We start from the raw sequence: 18730 nt of genomic DNA on the forward strand, positions 1-18730 counted from the left end.
CGATAGACGCGCGACCGCGACCTTTATTCTTCAGTTGTTTATTCACCCTCTTTAATACTTGTTACAACCTTCAACATGTACACAAGCAAGCTTCAGGAGGGCCCGCTAGCGCCGGTGTGGATGGCAGCCAACTATGAGAAGAAGCTCACCAAGCAGCAGCTTCTCAACACAAACCTCATCACTTCCACTACCCTCTTGAATCAACCCATATCCTCATCAGAAAACATCACTTTACGGTTATCGGGTCAGCTTTTGTTAGGGATCGTGAGAATATATTCCAGGAAGACAAAGTATCTTTTGGATGATGCCAATGACATTCTTTTCAAGTTGAAAAATGCCTTCAAGTTTGCTAGTGGAGGAGTACTCTTGGGCAGCGAGACCGGCCACAGACACCAGAATATCAATGCGGGTCGCAGCACCATCACTAACATCGGCAGTATAACCTTGCCGGACCGGGTCACGCGGTACGACTTATTGTACCAAGAAAGCCTCTCTTTGGACGATGTAAACCACAGAAGATCCACTGGTGACCCATTTTCGTTGTTTAGCCAGAAAGAAGTGAGTGTTTCCCACGATGGAGACCTTGATCATTCAGTTGAATATGGAAGATTCAATGGACTTGATAATGACGATGATGATAATATGATGCATGATGATCTTGATTTCGATTTGGACTTTAATAATTTCGATGCTGATGATTCCATCGAAGTGGGAAGAAGAGAGACTTCGGTAACAAATCCAGAGCTTTCTTCGTTCGATATAGACACTGGTGACTCTGGGAACAAGTTTGGGTTGGAGTTTGATGCTCCTTTAGAGACAATTGATGAGAACGAAGCGAACTCTCCTCCCGATAGTAACGAACCTGTTACTCCTTCAAATGAATCGACGTTACCCGTAAAGGAGCCTGTTCATCGTCGTAAGTTGGTGGGAATAACAGAAGATGGTGTTTTGAAGACCAATAAGAGAAAGATTCAGGTGGATTCTGAAGAGAAGTTGAACAGTGGGATAACAATTGAAGAATTGAAACATTTACAATACTTGCAATTGAATGGCGACTGGCGTAAAGAGTCTGCAATTTTCAGGTTGTCTGACAATGACAAGTTACTTCTCATTAAAGAACTTTCCGAACCAGCTGGGTTTAAAAAAAGAAAGATATGGGATTTGAACACTGAATTGACTAGGTTGTGCAATGACGTGAGTACCAAAGAAACTAATGCTTTGGATACTATTGGCAACTTCGATCAACTCAACGAAGAAGACCAATTTCAAGGCAGTTTCGATGACTTCAACTTTGATCTTTCATTACCGGAGTTTGGAAACGAAGAGGGTAACGAAATTGACTTCGATGAACAATTTCCCCAGCTTCAACTCGATAATGAAGCAGCTTCATCCACTAAACAAATTGTGGACTTGATCAAATCTGAGAATACAAATCAAGCCATTCCCTTTGAGACAATTATAGAGAGAGACAGCTCATGCTCCGAACCATTACCTCTAGGAACCATCAAAAGAGGCAACTCAAACGTGTTGAACATGAAGAAAGAAGCCTCCAAGTGTTTTTTTGAATTGTTAGCATTAGCTTCCCGTGATTGCATTTCGATCCAACAACATCCTGGAGACACTGACACAGATATTGCGAAGAATATCACCATATCTACAAGAGACAATCTTTTCACGGCTTTCACTTGAACCAAATTGATAGAACAAGCGGCCATTTCCGTAGTTATTTCATTAATGTATATTAGACTATTTCATGAATTGTATCGTTATTGTTTCCTTTCGTAATAAAGTTTGTATCCAATATCAAAACTGAAAGGATGCCATCAGAAGACCCCATATAAAAAATATTTCCTTCTTTTTCGAAGTTTCCTGAGGTCGGGTGGTTTGAAGATGGCCTTCTCAAAGAGAATAATGGAGATCTAGTATTGACATTCAAATCCCAGAAGTCTATCACCGTTGTTAATTTATCTTCAAGTTCGTCAAACAATCCAAAAGTAACAAATTGGAATTGTGTAGTCGGGCGTTTGAATAGTCCTAATACCATATAATCCGTAGCTATCTTCAATATTTTCTTATGGTTGTTCAAGATGTAGATGTTTGAGTCATAGCATGTCAAGGCTGTTAAAGACGAGTCGTCTTTGTAGCCGATATTCGTCATAGATCCCACTATTTTGGTTTCAATAGTAGATTTGATGTATCCAAGTTTGCTATCATTGATAAGTTGATGCACACCATGTGTCTCAGTACTAATGATCATCAGGTTCAAGAACTTGTGATCTTTCAACACATTTTTATCGCCGTTTTCAAGCAAAATGGCATGTTTTATTGATTTAAAGGGTTGTTCAAGTATCCCTAAAGATTCCTCTGTATTATTCGGTAAAGAAACCCCTTCAAATTGTGGATACTCCAAGAAATTGGTAGACCAAACATTTATCAAGCCTTCCAAGCAAGTGGTAATGAATGTGTTGGGCTCTGTGGAGATTTGTGAAATGGATGTGATGGGAACTTTATGTAAATTGCCATTAGAATAGTCACTAGGGCTCATTAAAGTGGGAAGAATCACAGCATCTTCTCCCGAGGATTCAGCAAGTTCCCATATTACCACCCTACCATTCGTTAGCCCTCCGATAACTTTCAGAGGAGAAAACTCATCAAATTTGATACAGTTGATAGGAGACAAGCTAGCAAGAAACTTCATTGGAATGACTTTACCGTTTAGATTTCGATATATAACCGCAAACCCTGGAAATTCCTCTAATTCGTTGTTATTGAAGTTGACCAAAAACTCGTTTGGGGTTGTTGATACTTCAATAGATATTGGTACGCGGTTCTTAATGGCATGGACTTCTGTTGTCACAAAAATTAAACCTTTCTCTTCATCTGTTTGTATAGCCGGAGAGTCTACACTTGGCTCGATTGAAGTAGCCAAGACTTCATGCAACAAAGTGACCGCACTTTTGAGCAGACTGTGTAAGTCCTTTTCATTAACGTTGAGGTCCAACAAAATACTATCTAAGGACTCTTTTTGAGTGGCATCTTTCACTTCAATTAAACTAGTTTGTACCGGATGATTTGGTGTACTGTTGACAGTTTGGACTGCCTTGTCAAACTTCGTGATCTCCAATGAATTTATAGTTGAAGTTGCGTTTGATCTAAATGGACTGTCTGATTGAGTTTGTACAGATGCATCCACTCGTATAACTTTTGATATAGCTTCTTCTTTGACAGCATTATCAGCATATTTTTCATCGTTGTTGGCAAGCCTACGCTGCCGTAATTCCTCCAATCGTTTCCTTTTCTGTTCTAGTATCGACTGTCGGTCCATTGGAAGCTATTCAGTTTATCGCGTTTTTTTGTTTTTTATACCACTAACCATGGAAGTCGATGATATTCTCAGAAACTTCGACACCGAAGTTGGTCAACGCTCCCAGAAACCCAAGGTTGACTTGTACACTCTGCTATCGCGTGTTATGTTGAATGAGAGAATGGCTCCAGAAATTCTACCTTACCAGAAAGATCTACTAGATGAGGTATTGTCCAGGATCACCAACCAGCAACAACTCTTGCTTGATTCTCATGAATACGGAGACGTGAATATCGACTCAGGAATCATTACTAGTGACTATAAATTGCAGTTGATGATAATGGAAACTGATATCGAGAGGTTAAGTTATTTAGTAAGACTTTATTTGAGAGTTAGGCTTTCAAAGCTTGAAACCTTCACCATTCACTATATCAGACTTACGGGAGAACGTGATGACACGAAAGCAACTCTTCTATCAGATGAAGAACAAGAGTACTTGACGAAGTACATGGGTCTCTTACAGAGTCTTTACAATAATTCTATATTAAAAAAAATCCCCAGAGAATTAACCTACTTGGATGAGGTTGAATCAGATATCTCAATGGTTACCACGCCCGATGTGGATGAGATGGTATTTATCAAGGTGCTTCGAGATGAGACTATCACAATTCCTCTTGAAGATGAAGATGAATTACAGTTGGAGAAAGATGCGGTGTTTGTGGTGAAATATGGTCTAATTAGTGGATATTTGAACATTGGTGATGTTATATTGATATGACCTCCTAGAAAAGAAGTTCATTACAGCCCCCAGGGCATTCTAGGTTTTGTCCGTCAACAAACCATTCTCTTAGACATCCAAAGTGTCCTCTGTGTCCACAATTTAAACTGACAACTACATTCAACCCCTGACATGGTTCATTACAATAAACACAATTCAGTTGCTTACTCTTACACTGCTCGCAGTACCAGTATCCAAAAACTTTTGTGTTTCCTTGGTTGAATTTCATCTTAGCTTCTTCATTGACAATTAAGCTGTTACAATTTTGGCAATATAACTTCAAGGTGTCGGTGTGATATAATGTAAGGAGTTTTTCTTGTAACTCTCTGGGAGAATCATTAAGAATATTCATAGCATTAACATACAATCTTTTTTTTTGAAGAATCTCGATGTAGAGAGACAACCACTCTAAACAATAGTTGTTTTTGAGAAACCTTAGTCCCAACGATTTGGTAAAGGGGAAAAACAATAAACATAAGGTAGAGCAGAATATAACGTCCCCTTGTAAAGTCGCATGCTCCAAAGCCTTTTGCAACAATTTAGTTATAGTCCATGGTACCTCTAGGTAATTGCTATCTTTAGGTTTCTCTTTGATGCCTTCAATAGCCCTTGTCAACCCAGATTCTTTGAAAGAGTCGCCCATCCTACTACTGTGGTTGGATATGACTTCATCAACCTCAGGCAATCCCTGATCGAAAGTTCTGTTCTTTGAAAATCCGTACGTTGGAGCAATAGAAGATGATCTTCTACTCTTAAAGCTTCCCACATAATTATTGGAACCATATGTGCTTCTATTGTCTGGGGTATGAGCTGCAGACATTGCTGATGAAGAGAATGAACTGCTGATGGCATTATTCATGACGTTCAAATTCTCATTGTCCAAATCCATATCTTGTTCTTTTGACGCTTGAGTGAAGGAAGAACCACGTTTGGGTTTAGTTCTACTCAAAAGCGACAAATTTTTGGGAGAAGGACTGTATTGTTTGAACCGCTCATTTCCTTTTCTAGGAGGTGAGCCTCCTAATTTAGTATCCAGTAAGTTCCTGGAGAGTGCAGGAACAGACGCGTGTCTTCTTATATCATTTTCTGGTGACTGTTCTCTTGATCCTTCTTCACTCTGGGTCTGGCTGTTGGGGATGTCCTTCCGCTTGGATTCATCTTTTTCACTCTTGGACTCTTTCTTTTTATCACTGTCAATTCTATGACTTTGTTTAGTTTCTTCATTGTCATCATCGTCGTCCTCGACAGCCAGTTCACTATCTTCTCCCTTTTGTGCCATTAGTCTCAAGTTATTCACATGGGCAATCATACTGTTTGACCTTGACGCACTGGGGCTCAACGGACTAATACTGATAGCATTAACAATAGAATTGTTTCTATTCTGGTTTATCATATCAAGCAAGTTGTTCGATGAAGAATTCTTTGTCTCCGACCAAGATCTAGGGTTGGCCGACCTCTTCTCGGATGTCAGCTCAGAACCTCCATAATGTGTGGTCAGAGTTGAGTTCGAGTTGTATGAGCCTATAAAATTTCCATAATCTGAAAGGATCGATTTGTTGTCATTATTATCGTCAGGTTCAGTAGCTGTATCACCATTACTATAGTGGTTAACATCCACCGCATCATCATTCAAAACTCCATCAACATGCTGTCCCAACCCAACCGCCAACATTCTCCATATTTGACAATCTCTGAATCTATTGACACTTCCAGCAACACTAGCATTTAAGAGACACACATCCACCAACGAAAAACCATCGGGAATTGTCAAAATGTAGTTATTTGATAAGGTCTCAAATACTATATCGTCATTCAAAGGAAGTGCCAATGATACTGGGACAATGTAAGGAGAAGCGTAGTGAATCAGTATGGCTCGTTTTGTATCTGGGTTGAAATCCAGCCTATTGACCGGTGATCCCATTGAAGGATTTGAATCTATGGTGGTTTGGGATGGATTCCTGCCCATGGTTGGTCTTCTTGATAACGGCAGATCGTATATGTTGTAGGAGCTCAAGGAGTTCCTTAGTTGTGGAGAAGACAGAGTAGCTTTTGCCGGGAATCCAGCATTGTTATAAGTGGCAGATCGGAATAGAGCCGGTCTGCTATGAGGAGCTTGTTCGATCGGTGACGTTGCAAGAGATGAGTTCGGAGGGCTGTTGAAGCTACTTTGATAAGAACCAATAATCACTTTGTTATAGTCATTGGGGTCATTCGCTTCGTTCGTATCAACTTCAGAATCATATATGGTATCAAAGAAAGCCTCACTGCTCATCTTTTCCAAAGGCTCTGTATTTTCAAATTCATTTTCTTCCTGGTTGATGAAGGATATATCTCCAATGCTGGTTCCCCAAGCTTGAGACACGGGATTGAGGAGCTCTTTTGGTCTGGTAATGTTATCATATTCCAGAAAGGAGTCTAAACATCGAGACATGAATTGATTACCCTTTGTTAAAGTCCACAATCGTCTTTTACCATTCAAGTTGTTGGCCCAGATGAAATTGAGGTAAGGCCTCTTAGAGTTTGAAGTTACTATTTCTTTGGGAATGTACTTTCTCTTCAAGTTAAACACAGTGATCGTAGGATCCTCATTCAAGTACAGACAAGCAAAGTCGTATTTGAACAAGGGGTTGTTTGATGTGTTCAAGTCTCTGTCATCGTATAGCACATCCTCGTCGTTATTCTTTGAGGGATTCGAGTATGGACACCATCTAACCTTCATCACCGGGCCATACGTGTTGATAACATGCTCCGGAGAAGTATTACTGTAATTGTTTTGGTTTTCTCCGTAGTTCCATACACACACTTTTTGATCTCTTCCACAGGTAATCACATACTCTTTCTCCGGATGAATGTTCAAAGATAATGCTGGGCCCGTGTGGAAGTTCCATTTACGTTCAGGAACAACCGATGATTGTGTGGACTGGTGTATCGATCTCAAGTCGTATTTGTTCAAAGTTCCGGAATCATGCACCGACAAAATGACCAATTTGTTCTTTACCAAAGAATGGTTTGAGAATTGACAAGACCTCACTGAATCGTAATTACTCTTAGGAACGATATTCACTGATGGTTTGTTATTCGACTGCCTCAAATCCCACAACTTGATGGAACCATCTTGAGATCCCGAGATCAAAAAGTTGGATGACATATCGCTGTTCAGGGGGTCTAGGAAATCCAATGAGTTTATACATCTTGTATGGTCGGTTAATCTCTTCATTGCTCTTGATTTACCATTATTCTGCACCTGGAATAGCGTCAAGCTTCCATTCACCATTCCACCGGCAATAGTATTGGAGTAACTCTTGATGGTGTTGAAGTTGTGGAGTTTGTTACTTCCTGGTAGTCTTGAAGCAGGATTTGACAATGCTTCTAGGACATTGGCCTCGTTTAATATGGACGTTTGATCGGCATTCAACATCAACAACTTCAAGTAATTCTTCCCCCCAATCACCACATTGTTGATAAATCCCAGATTGTTCACAAACTCCAATTCGGTCAAGCAATTGACTTCTCTTTCACAATTATACGTCAAATTATCAGCCACTGAAGATCTCAAATACCCGATTTTTGATCTAGTGGAACTCAGAGAAGATGGGGGTGAATGGTTGGAGCTGTTATCAAGAGATGACAGGTTGTTTAACGTGCCATATATATTGAACGCAAACTTGGCTAAGTTCAGATGGCCCGAGTTGTTTGACATCCTATCTTTGTCTCCAGTATTAACTTCGAGAAGCGCGAAACTAAATTTAAGATGGAACATATAAGGTTTAGTCAAAATGAGCTTGATAACTGCCGGTACGTTAATCACAATGAAGCTACTCAAATTCGTCAAACTAATCATGAAAATTGGAGTTTCCCTAGGCGGTCTCGTGTTGGCTGGATTATATTCGTACCAGTCCAAGCTTATTTATCCTGCTTCAATCAACGATGGAAGGGGCCACTGTGCCACTCCAGATGAATACAACATGCCTGACTACGAACTAGTGGAGTTAAAAACTAAAGATGGTGAAACTTTGCAAGGCTATCTGTTGAAACATGACGTGAAGTCTCCCACATATAAAAACAAGACGGTGTTGATGTTATCTCCTAATGCCGGGAATATAGGACATGCTCTACCAATCGTGTCAGTTTTCTATCTTAATTTTGGGTATAATGTGTTCATCTACTCATATAGAGGATATGGGAAGTCCACGGGCCAGCCTTCTGAGAAGGGGCTCAAAGTGGATGCACAGACTGTGGTGAAGTACTTGAGGGAAGATAAGCAATTTCTGAACAGTTCACTCATTTTATACGGTCGGTCTTTGGGAGGTGCCGTAACTATCTACATAGCAGCTACCATGTCAGATGCTGTTAGTGGGATCATATTGGAAAATACCTTTCTTTCCATTCCTAAGACAGTTCCTCATATATTTCCATTCTTAAAATATGCTGCAAGGTTTGTTCACCAGGTGTGGGATCTGGAATCCCTTGTACCTAAAATACCCGTCAGAATTCCTGTGTTACTTTTGAGTGCAAGAAAGGACGAAATTGTGCCTCCGAACCATATGGACAGAATATTTGAACTCCTTGAAACTGACAATAAATCCTTAGTGAAATTTCCTGACAGTCAACATAATGATACAGTGATTCAAGATGGGTATTGGGATAAAGTACAAATGTTCATAAAAGAGAATATCAACCCGGTTGGATACTAAGTAGAGCTTATAAGGTTTTTCTATTTATACAAAAAGTAAACTCTTTCCAAGTAATCATTAAATTTATAAAACAATTTGAGGTTTAGCATTCTTATCATTTGAAGCATCATGAGAGGTAAACTCAACTCTTTGTTCTTCAGCCAACTTCAACACCTTCTTTAACCTTTCTCCAACGGTCTTCAACTTAGTTTCGTCACAATCTTTGGTCCAAATACCAATTTTAATCACCTGTTTTCTGATGTTTAAAACAATTCCGTTCACTTCATCTTCGTCATCTTCAATGGTTTCTCCGATAATGGATAATAATCCACGTAACCATAAATCGTTGATGGTAGCATTAATTTCTCTTCTGTTACCAAATGAGTATTGCCATTTACCACCTTTAGCATTTTGCTCATCTTCCCATTCAGGTTTGATTCCTTCCTTAAACAAGTGGTAATCGGACTTCATGGGCAATTGGTTTGCTGGAGGAATTGAGTTGTATATACCCCAGAACTCTTCCACGGACGAGAAAGTGATGACAGGCTTCAATAAATCATGCCAGTTTTCACTCTTGTTCACTTGAGGCTTGGTGTACCACAAAGTCCACTTGTTATTTAATGGATGTTTGGCAGTAAAGTCCTCTTTGGTGGTCAAGATCGTTTCCTTGTTTTCCAATGATAAGGCTTCAGTTTGGGTAGCTAATTCTTCTGACATTATCCTAATTGTTTGGTTACAGTTCTGACACTTCAATCCACAAACGATACGGTTGATGAGAAAAATTTTTGTTGCCAGAAACCGGTGAGACTTGGTCGCGCCCGCGTAAATGGCAGCACGCCTCCAGCAGCGGTGCGCGTATACCATATCCCGAAGTCGTGATCTTGACAGGTACGGTAAACCAATGTGTATTTATTGAGTATATAAGAAGTGTACTGGAAGGATGGAGTAAGAAGTGAGTCAAGTGTGAGAAATGAGAATATTTATCATGAAGTTAACCAAATACAACATCTGGCTAAACACAACCTATTCCACAAGTATATGTCAAGCTTTGGTCGATGAACCAATCTCAATGTCATACGGCCATCATTTGCACATTTATCTACCATTCACAGACATTAATCAAGTTTCAGGGTCATTTATCAAGCTCTAGGTTCGCTCGTCTACAACAACCCGAGAATAATCACAGATAATCCCACGATTCCTGAGAAAAGGCCAGCTTCCATCGAGTGTCCATCATTAGGCAGCGTGATGGTAGTTTGGTCGTAGGTTCTGATTCCCCCAAGAGAAGTGTCTGCGGAGCTTGCTAAGCCAATATTTCCTGATTTGACATCATCAGTATTAGCTTCTGAGTAGGTGGACATGAAACTTTGGAAGTAAGCAGTTTGGAAGGCAGTGGTCTTTCCCTTTGTGGTTATGGTGGTCCAGACACTCGTTGTGGTTTTTTTGTTGGTGGTTGCCTGACCATCGCCTTGGTCTGCCAAAGCGGCTATAGTGGTGAACAATGAGAAAAGGAGTAACACGAGTCTCGTAAAGTTCATTTGGGCGGAAAGAATTTTTGGTGCTCAAAAAAGGTGATTCTAGTGAATTGAATAAGATGTAACTTCAACTAAAATGGATGAAAAGTACAACACGCTAAAGAAAAACAGTATGTTTTATGTTTACTGGTGTTATTTTAGTTTGAATTTAACTGCAGCGCGGCATTTGGTGGAGAGACGAAAGTTGCCTTAGAGATCCAAAGAGCTCTTGATCAGACTCCTTTTTGTGCGTAGTTTCCATTGGTGTGTCTACCAATGCATATAAGGCTATGTGGGAAGTGTGAACCGGGTCCTTGTTAGTATTGATGGTTTTTGAGGTGAAGGTTTTGTATTTGTGGCAGTTCAGGGACGTTTTCCTGTATGTGTGCTCGCGTTGTGCATTTTTTTCGTTTGAGATGAGAAGAGATAAAACTTAAAGATTATAGTAATGGGGAAGAAAACTTTAGCTGATGAGCTATTAGAGCTCCACAAACCACAAACGGACTTTGACATAGAAAATGATGAATTTGCAAACGTATCATCAAGTAATGAAGCCGAAGAGTCTTCGGAAGATGAGTTGAAGACGGACCATTACGTTAAAGTGTCTAAATCGAAGCTAAGAAAGCATGAACCAAAGAACATCTACGGTGGGCAGGTGAGCAGTAGAAAGGACATATTTGAAGGTGATGATGATAATGAGATGATCACTAGTGAAGAGGACGAAGATATAAGTGAAAGTGAAGAAGGTGGTGATGAAGAGGAAGACTTGCAACAGAGTGAAGAACTCTCTGATTCTGGTGTTTCTCTTGACAACTACCAGTCCGATTCTGAATCAGAAGATCAAGAAGACAAAGAAGAACCCGAAGAACCCGAAGAACACCTTGAAGATGAACACAAAAGAGATGCATTGAAATTGTTGATTTCCAAAGAACGTCAAACCATTGGTAAAAGAGTGGCTCAATCCAGCATCAACGACTCCTTGAAAGGGTTTTCTATCATAAACCAAAATCTGCTTTTTGACAAGCTCATTGAATCCCGTATTAAACTACAAAAAGCTGTTAGCAAATCCAACATTTTGCCCAAAGACTCAGAAGCAGCTAAACCATTCACCACTTCCAGAACCAAAACCGCTGTTAAATCTGCTCAAGAAAAGTGTTACGACTTGTTGGACAATATCATGCAACTCAGAAACACATTGTACAAAAAGGATTCCATTGAGACTGTAACCTTTCCCAAGAAGAGAAAACTCAATAACTACGCCCAGGCTGCTGGTGAGTTCGACTCCAAGTTAAACAACTTCAGGTCAATAACGTTGACTAAATGGTCTAATAAAGTGATGAGCTCTTCAGGCTCAAATGCATTGAATGCCGGTAAGTTTAAAGTGGTCAATCAATCGGCTGAACAGCAGGTTGTGAATAACTTGAACGATGTGGAGCGGTTGAAAAAGAGAACGTATTTGAACAGGAGTGGAGTGATTCCTTTGGGATACAAGGAACCTTCAGAAGAAGGAAACGATGAAGAAGAGGAAGCAAACCCGGATATCCCCAAAGAAGTCGTCACCAAGGGAAAAAACGAAATGCCCCAAATATTCGATGATGAAGACTTTTACAGAGTCTTGTTAAACGATTTGGTAGAGAAGAAAATATCTTCCAGTAATCCCGTAAATGGAGTTACTATGACCCTAAGACAAACCCAAAAGGCTCAAAAGTCCAATAAGAACGTCGATACAAAAGCATCCAAGGGAAGAAAGTTAAAGTTCAATATCCAAGACCCTATAGCCCATTTCGAAACTCCTTTGAACTTGAAGTGGGAAGACTTCCAGATTGATGAACTCTTTGCTTCTTTGTTAGGACAAAAAGTGAATATGGACGAAGCTGATGAAGTTGCCCTTGAAGATGCCGAAATCATTAATGACGACTCTATCAAATTGTTCAGTTAACCTGACACTGCACAAAGGTTCACCTAAGAGTATGTTTTCTTTGCATGTGTATTAGTTTGTAGAATGCCTTTGAGAAGTTAAATTAAAGGTTTTCCTATATAATTCAAATTTATTTGCACGAGACAATCGCTTGTTAAAGTGCTTTCCAGGATATCTAAGTCATTGCAATGGTGTACACTTTCAGACTGTTGAGTGCAAAAAAAAAGAAATAATGAATGAGGCGAGATTCGAACTCGCGCGACTTTACGTCAACAGGACTTGAATCTGCCGCCTTAACCACTCGGCCACCCATCCTATTTCTAACCTAAAACCATCCCAGTTTTTGATATGCATGAAGTCGTTGAATAATTCCATTAACGTTGTCATTGGTGACCATAAACGTCATCAGCAACGGTTCTCTCCACCTAAGCAGATATTTCGGAGCTTTTTAAACTTGAAGAGTCTTCTCTGATCATTTGAATGAACATACTTGGTATCTTCTTCTCGTTCGCTAATATCCTCTTATTTTCGTGAATGTGCTGCCAATTCTCGAAGTCGGCCGAAATCAAGACTTAGCAAATGTAATGAAGCTTTCAGTAGGGAACTTCGAGGCGATTTGAAGCTGGTATTTGGGAAAAGAGTGTACATGTAATAACCGAGGATACGAGGATAGTTTGGGAGTTCTGGTAAAAGGGATTGTACCTGTTCCTATTTCAGAATATGAAAATATGCGTGATAATATTTTAAGCATCCTTTGAAAATGCCTCTCCCGGCTACAAAAGAAATATGTTCCATTGACTCCGGATTTTAGCTTTTCACCCCGTAAAGCTTTCAGTTACGCCACCATTTCCTTCGATTTTGTTATTTGCGGTACAGCTAAGGCGTTTTGGAAACAAAATGAAGTTTGAAAATAATTTATTGTAGAGAAAAAAAACCACATCAACAAGATCGAACAAGAAAAAGCGTATGAGTTAGGAAGCAAATCTTCCAAAACCGAGAAGACAACCAGAAAATAACTTCAATATCAATTGATATTATGGTGACGAGTTCTGATCCATACTTCCCTATGCCTGTATACTAGTATAGGCACTGTTGGCAACTAATACAGTAGTGACTCAACTAAAGAATATCGGTGGTTCTGCCAAGTACTTAAAATTTGACTGTAAGCCTCCAAAATGAAACGCCTGAGCGCTTTATATGGAATTTTAATTTGAAAGTAGCCGGGTACCGTAGCTGCGGGATTTATTTTTGTTCTACAAACAACCAATTGTATTCAGGAAACACCCATCTTTGGATATATGGTGAAGAATGAATTGTTATCACGTCTCCAAATTACCAATTTGGGAAAACAGTAGCCACAAGAAGCTTATCAAAAGATTAAAGATAAATTAAGGTTTGTTCATATTGGAAAATATGTCTGATGCAAAATAGCTAGCACCTAAACGACATATGGGAGTTCCAAATTGGTCATTATTGTTTGGTATTGATTTCTGGACACGTGCTTTACCAAAATTCTCGAACTTCACTTGATCATCACCTTCTAAAATGAGGACCGAACTTCTATCTTGTTGTCCGCATTGAATTGACTTGCTTAAAAAGCAGGAACTGTATTTTGAGAGTACTGTATTTTGAGAGTACCACATAAACTTTAACCCAGTCTGGTCTTGATACTTTTAATAGTAATTGGTAATGCAAGGTATCTTATCAAATGGAACATTATATATATTGGGTTTTCTGAATTTTGAAGTCAAACAATAATGAAAATCGACTTCAAATTACCCTCTCTTGTGGTTGTTCTCCTTTTCTGTACAGCAGCCGCTGCTGATAGCATTGGGGGATGTAGTCCCTCACAAGTGGCTAGAGGTTTGACTGCTCAATATATCGAAACAACTTACGATCAGTATGGCTCCGCCACACATGCCCAAGTCCGAAATGCACTTGTAGCAATTGATCAAACCGTGGCAAGGTCTACTTGGGGAGGAGTGACGGCACAAAATTTCTATACCAACACACAAGGAACCACCGCCGTGGATAGAAACCTATATGGGCATACTGTCAACGTTAACTACTTCGGTATGAGACTTTCTGGATATTTCTTAGCCCCCACAACCGGAAATTACACTTTCGGTATAACCTATATTGATAATGGAATTTCCTTAACACTTGGAGCAGGGGTTGCTATGGACTGTTGTGGACTGGCTCCTCGCACAGGAAATTTGAATCTCTATTCTGATGGGGCTGCCATTTCTACGACGGTTTCCCTTACAGGAGGAGTGTACTATCCTATTAAGATTGTTTACTATAATGGATACGGACCTGCCGGTATCACGATGCATGCAACTTATCCCGATGGCACGAGTCACACAAACGACATTAACTGGTATTCTTCAACGGATAACACCACTATTTGTCCTTATTCCAGAACCACCACCATCATATGGACTGGAACTGATACTGAGACTGTTACAGGCACAGGCTCGGATGGTGATGTGACTGTGACTGTTGAAGTACCACAAAACACCAAAACTACTGCTGAGGTATGGACAGGTTCAGGAACTACCACTACTACCATCTACCCATCCAACCCAAGTGATCCTGTAACTGTTGATATCAAGACTCCAGAATCTACCACGACCACCACTGAGTTATGGACAGGTTCAGGAACTACCACTACTACCATCTACCCATCCAACCCAAGTGATCCTGTAACTGTTGATATCAAGACTCCACCATCTACCACGACAACAACTACTCCAGGATCGGTAGACACGACCTTTACTTTGACTCCTTCTAACCCAAGTGATCCTTTTACCGTTATCATTGAAACAACTTCTACTCCACCATCTACCACGACAACAACTACTCCAGGATCGGTAGACACGACCTTTACTTTGACTCCTTCTAACCCAAGTGATCCTTTTACCGTTATCATTGAAACAACTTCTACTCCACCATCTACCACGACAACAACTACTCCAGGATCGGTAGACACGACCTTTACTTTGACTCCTTCTAACCCAAGTGATCCTTTTACCGTTATCATTGAAACAACTTCTACTTCACCACCTACACCACTTACCAGCACTGCTCCATCAAGTTCGTTCTTCCACTGGACAAATTCAAGTACTCCGATATCATCATCCAGGGTTTCTTATCCTGTGGCACCATCATCCAGGGTTTCTTCTATTCCAGCACATCCTGAAAGTATTTTCACTACCACCACTTATTGGACCGGAACCTTCACATCGACCTACACTACCACAGGACCTGATGGTGAACCAACTGTAGTCGTTGAAACCCCAGAAGGTCACACCACTATTCCATGGACTGGTTCATTCACATCGACATACACTACCACAGGTTCAGATGGTAAACCAACAGTTATGGTTGAAACTCCAGAACCTCACACCACTATTCCGTGGACTGGAACCTTCACATCAACATACACTACCACAGGACCTGATGGTGAACCAACTGTAGTCGTTGAAACCCCAGAAGGTCATACCACTATTCCATGGACTGGTTCATTCACATCGACATACACTACCACAGGTACAGATGGTAAACCAACCGTTGTGGTTGAAACTCCAGAACCTGTGGCCCCCGAGACAGACGTCACCACCATCATCTTGCCATGCACCTGTAAGGAACCTTCCACTACCACAACAACTGGTGATGATGGGAAGAAGACCGTTGTCTGTAACATCCCACACTCATTAGTGTCCACTGTGGTGGTCACCGAGCCTTGCACCAATGCTGCTGGAGATGTTACCGTCACAACATATACAACTTTCACTGCTGCTGCCGCTGCAGTGACTGCTAGCCCTACTGAAACCGTTTCTCCAACTGGTGCTAAAGGTAGTGGTTCTGAAGCTGCTTCAGCAGGCAATGGCTCTGGTACTGCACCAAAAGAAATCTCCACTTACGAGGCTATGGGTTCAAAGAACACATATACATTCTTGGCTGTGTTATCCACCCTTTTGTGGATTTCATTTTGAATTCACCCAAAGGAACCTGAGTGTGGTTCAAAGAAACAAGACTGTTTTTAAATGTTTGGTTATTATAATTTCTCTTTGTCTAGTTTTTTCGTTTACCAATATTTGGTACTGTATCAATACACTTTCTCTTCTGTTCAAGTCCTCTCTTTCAGGAAGATTACTGATATAATTATTCAAGCCTTTGCCAGCGCAAACCCTATCATAATGCATCTGAGAAGGTACTAAGGAGCCGATTTTCATAACTCAATAGCTTTAGTAGACCCAGTCATCGATATAACAAAAGCAGGATGACAAACTTACATGGAATATATATACCCACTGCTACCTTCTCTGGTTGTAAACCAGGTCAATTTAATAGATATCATCCCTTTAGGGGAAGCATATGCACAGAATACAAGACAGCAGATTATTTGGCAGCGAGCGAAAACCTTAGTACGTGCTAAATCCAATTCTTGATCTATTTTATCCACACACGAGCAGAAAGAACACTAAGTCAATAAATCAATGTTTGGTGTGGAAGCTGGTAGTTGAGGTAAGTTATGTTAATCAGACCAAATATTTTAGCATTACATTACGGGTGGTTACTAGAATATATTATTGAACTATTGTCCCAGGTAAGCAAGCCGTTTTAACTTGCACCAAGTAGATTGACAACTCTATGCCATTTGCGAGACTCGAAAATACAAAAGGGTATGTCGAGATTTTCGCAAAAACTCTGGCTAGACTCAGGTTGTACAAAGTACACCTCAAACTGGTAAAAGTTTGGAAGTTGAAGAAGATCTGGATTGTTTATGTTCCATTTACGGAGCTAACGCGGTTGCAAAAGCGCAGTTGCAAAAGACAATAAAGCCGGAAGATTGAAAATATAGTCGTGTCGTTTGACGAAACTTTGTTTGTTATGGACACCATAGTCAAAGTTAGATCGGATAACGGGTTCAGCTATCTGATGCATACAAGTTGGCCGAGTCAAAGAACTAAACCTTGGAAGCTTTGGCATTGAGTTACGTTCAAAGTGTATCGGCCTTAAGGATTTTGAAGGAATTCCAAAGGTCACTAAGATTATCCCTATCCCATCCGAATCTACCGAGGAAATGGTTGACAAGAGCTTTGGCAGTCCCGTCCAAATACCAAGAGAAGATTTTGAAGCTCTTCATAAGACCCTCAAGGAACGCCCTATTTCCAGCAATCTACTTCAAGTATCCGGTTTCAACAGATCTAAATTATATTGTAAATTTGTTTCATTAGCGTTAAAACATATCCAAACATTGTATAAAAGGACTGGGATCTTGTTTGAGCTACAACTCATGTGTCCTACATACCTCTGACAAATTTGCGGTACTTGAACATCCAAAACTTTCCAAAGTTGCGTCTTCTTCCTCGTTAAACACAGTTCTGACCCATGCATCACCAAAGTTGAAGAGGTGAGTAGTCTTTGTAGCGCTTTACCGTACCATAAGCAGCCAAAGAAAAGTGATCAGCTGGTAGAATTACCATATATGTCTTTTTTCATTTACAACATACGATGTTTTAATAGAGCCAATTGAGATAGGATGAAGTTCTAAAATTGTCACTCACTTCTGTGATATTCTTTTACGATGACAATTGAAGTTTCACGGTGACCCGGAGGTGTATTGTAGAACCCTCTTATTTCAAAGCAAGTAACACCTGTCACATGACATGAATGGTACAACTTGCTGTTGGAACTAGGCTAACATCGCTGGCAATGGCAGCTATGACCGTTCAAGCCTGTTTGAATTCACCGAATGCCCTCAATACTGTTGCGGCTTTGTACAGCATCAAAAATAAACAAACGCCCGTCAAAATGCCACTTTTGCCTTTCCTGGATACCCAAAACAACTTTCCAGAACTATTCTTTATAGCCACTGAAGAGGCTTTTGCACATATTCCGGACATAATGCAGCTCTTAAGAACTCTATAATCTTTTATCACCAATCATCAATAAACCACAGTCGAGGGTATTTTAAAAAATGTTCCGTTACCCGGCGCGCGTTAGCGTCAGAATTACACGATAATTGCCCTTGAGACCGAAACGTCCATCGTGTATCACAAACTTAGACCAATGGAAATAAATATCTCATAAAAGTGTTTATTACGTGAGCTCTATATTAGAATGCTACTTCAAGCACCAGAAAAAGTCACTCAAAGACTCCAAAGAACATTGAGGTGCTCAAAAGAACAAGGCAATCGTCGATTTGTTGTTCGTGAAAGACAAGCTACTTCCTGAAGTAGTTTTTTGCTTCTGGTCAACTGACGGTTCGTTAAACATGAAGGTGATCTCCTTACCATCGTCGAAGTCATAGTTCTGTATGGTCAGGTTGGTCAGGTTGGATAGGGCTGTTAACGAAATTACGGTTCGGCAATAAGAGATTCAAAATTTGCAAAATCGAATTCATCCACAAACTTTCTGAATAGCACATGATAATCGCTCAATAAAAGATAGTAAATAACTTTGTTGAAGATTACTTTACTTGTATCTTTTGTCTGAATTCCCACGACCGGGTCACATACTATATATCCTGGTGTA

General features: G+C 40.2%; 7 protein-coding genes and 1 non-coding gene across 8 annotated transcripts; 4 read left to right on the top strand and 4 right to left on the bottom strand. All coding sequences in view use genetic code 12, as the record gives it.

The window, feature by feature from the left end:
* Nucleotides 1–75: 75 nt before the first annotated feature.
* MCD1 (sister chromatid cohesion protein 1) lies at nt 76–1689 on the top strand (the record flags this gene model as incomplete). Its single annotated transcript, XM_066157613.1, has 2 exons — nt 76–906; nt 976–1689. 2 exons carry the CDS (start codon nt 76–78, stop codon nt 1687–1689), a joined length of 1545 nt encoding a protein of 514 aa, XP_066013710.1.
* A 52-nt stretch (nt 1690–1741) lies between these two features.
* Nucleotides 1742–3325, bottom strand: PSN45_001240 (uncharacterized protein; the record flags this gene model as incomplete). The annotated part of the gene is made up of 1 exon (XM_006688582.2): nt 1742–3325. The coding sequence occupies one exon, from the start codon at nt 3323–3325 to the stop codon at nt 1742–1744; it is 1584 nt and encodes a 527-aa protein (XP_006688645.1).
* A 49-nt stretch (nt 3326–3374) lies between these two features.
* On the top strand, nt 3375–4082 carry SLD5 (GINS complex subunit; the record flags this gene model as incomplete). Its single annotated transcript, XM_066157614.1, has 2 exons — nt 3375–3669; nt 3697–4082. The coding sequence occupies 2 exons, from the start codon at nt 3375–3377 to the stop codon at nt 4080–4082; spliced, it is 681 nt and encodes a 226-aa protein (XP_066013711.1).
* A 4757-nt stretch (nt 4083–8839) lies between these two features.
* On the bottom strand, nt 8840–9472 carry TIF45 (eukaryotic translation initiation factor 4E; the record flags this gene model as incomplete). The annotated part of the gene is made up of 1 exon (XM_006689053.2): nt 8840–9472. One exon carries the CDS (start codon nt 9470–9472, stop codon nt 8840–8842), a length of 633 nt encoding a protein of 210 aa, XP_006689116.1.
* A 443-nt stretch (nt 9473–9915) lies between these two features.
* Nucleotides 9916–10293, bottom strand: PSN45_001243 (uncharacterized protein; the record flags this gene model as incomplete). Its single annotated transcript, XM_006688586.2, has 1 exon — nt 9916–10293. One exon carries the CDS (start codon nt 10291–10293, stop codon nt 9916–9918), a length of 378 nt encoding a protein of 125 aa, XP_006688649.1.
* Nucleotides 10294–10366: 73 nt separating this feature from the next.
* BFR2 (rRNA-processing protein bfr2) lies at nt 10367–12208 on the top strand (the record flags this gene model as incomplete). Its single annotated transcript, XM_066157615.1, has 2 exons — nt 10367–10400; nt 10716–12208. 2 exons carry the CDS (start codon nt 10367–10369, stop codon nt 12206–12208), a joined length of 1527 nt encoding a protein of 508 aa, XP_066013712.1.
* A 212-nt stretch (nt 12209–12420) lies between these two features.
* Nucleotides 12421–12502, bottom strand: PSN45_001245. Its single transcript has one exon. It is a non-coding gene; the product is annotated as a tRNA-Leu (tRNA).
* Nucleotides 12503–13944: 1442 nt separating this feature from the next.
* PSN45_001246 (uncharacterized protein) lies at nt 13945–16185 on the top strand (the record flags this gene model as incomplete). The annotated part of the gene is made up of 2 exons (XM_066157616.1): nt 13945–14986; nt 15380–16185. The coding sequence occupies 2 exons, from the start codon at nt 13945–13947 to the stop codon at nt 16183–16185; spliced, it is 1848 nt and encodes a 615-aa protein (XP_066013713.1).
* Between the last annotated feature and the right edge of the window lie 2545 nt (nt 16186–18730).

This window comes from Yamadazyma tenuis, chromosome 1 (genome assembly GCF_029203305.1).
Source record: "Yamadazyma tenuis chromosome 1, complete sequence".
NCBI classification, from domain to species: Eukaryota; Fungi; Ascomycota; class Pichiomycetes; order Serinales; family Debaryomycetaceae; genus Yamadazyma; species Yamadazyma tenuis.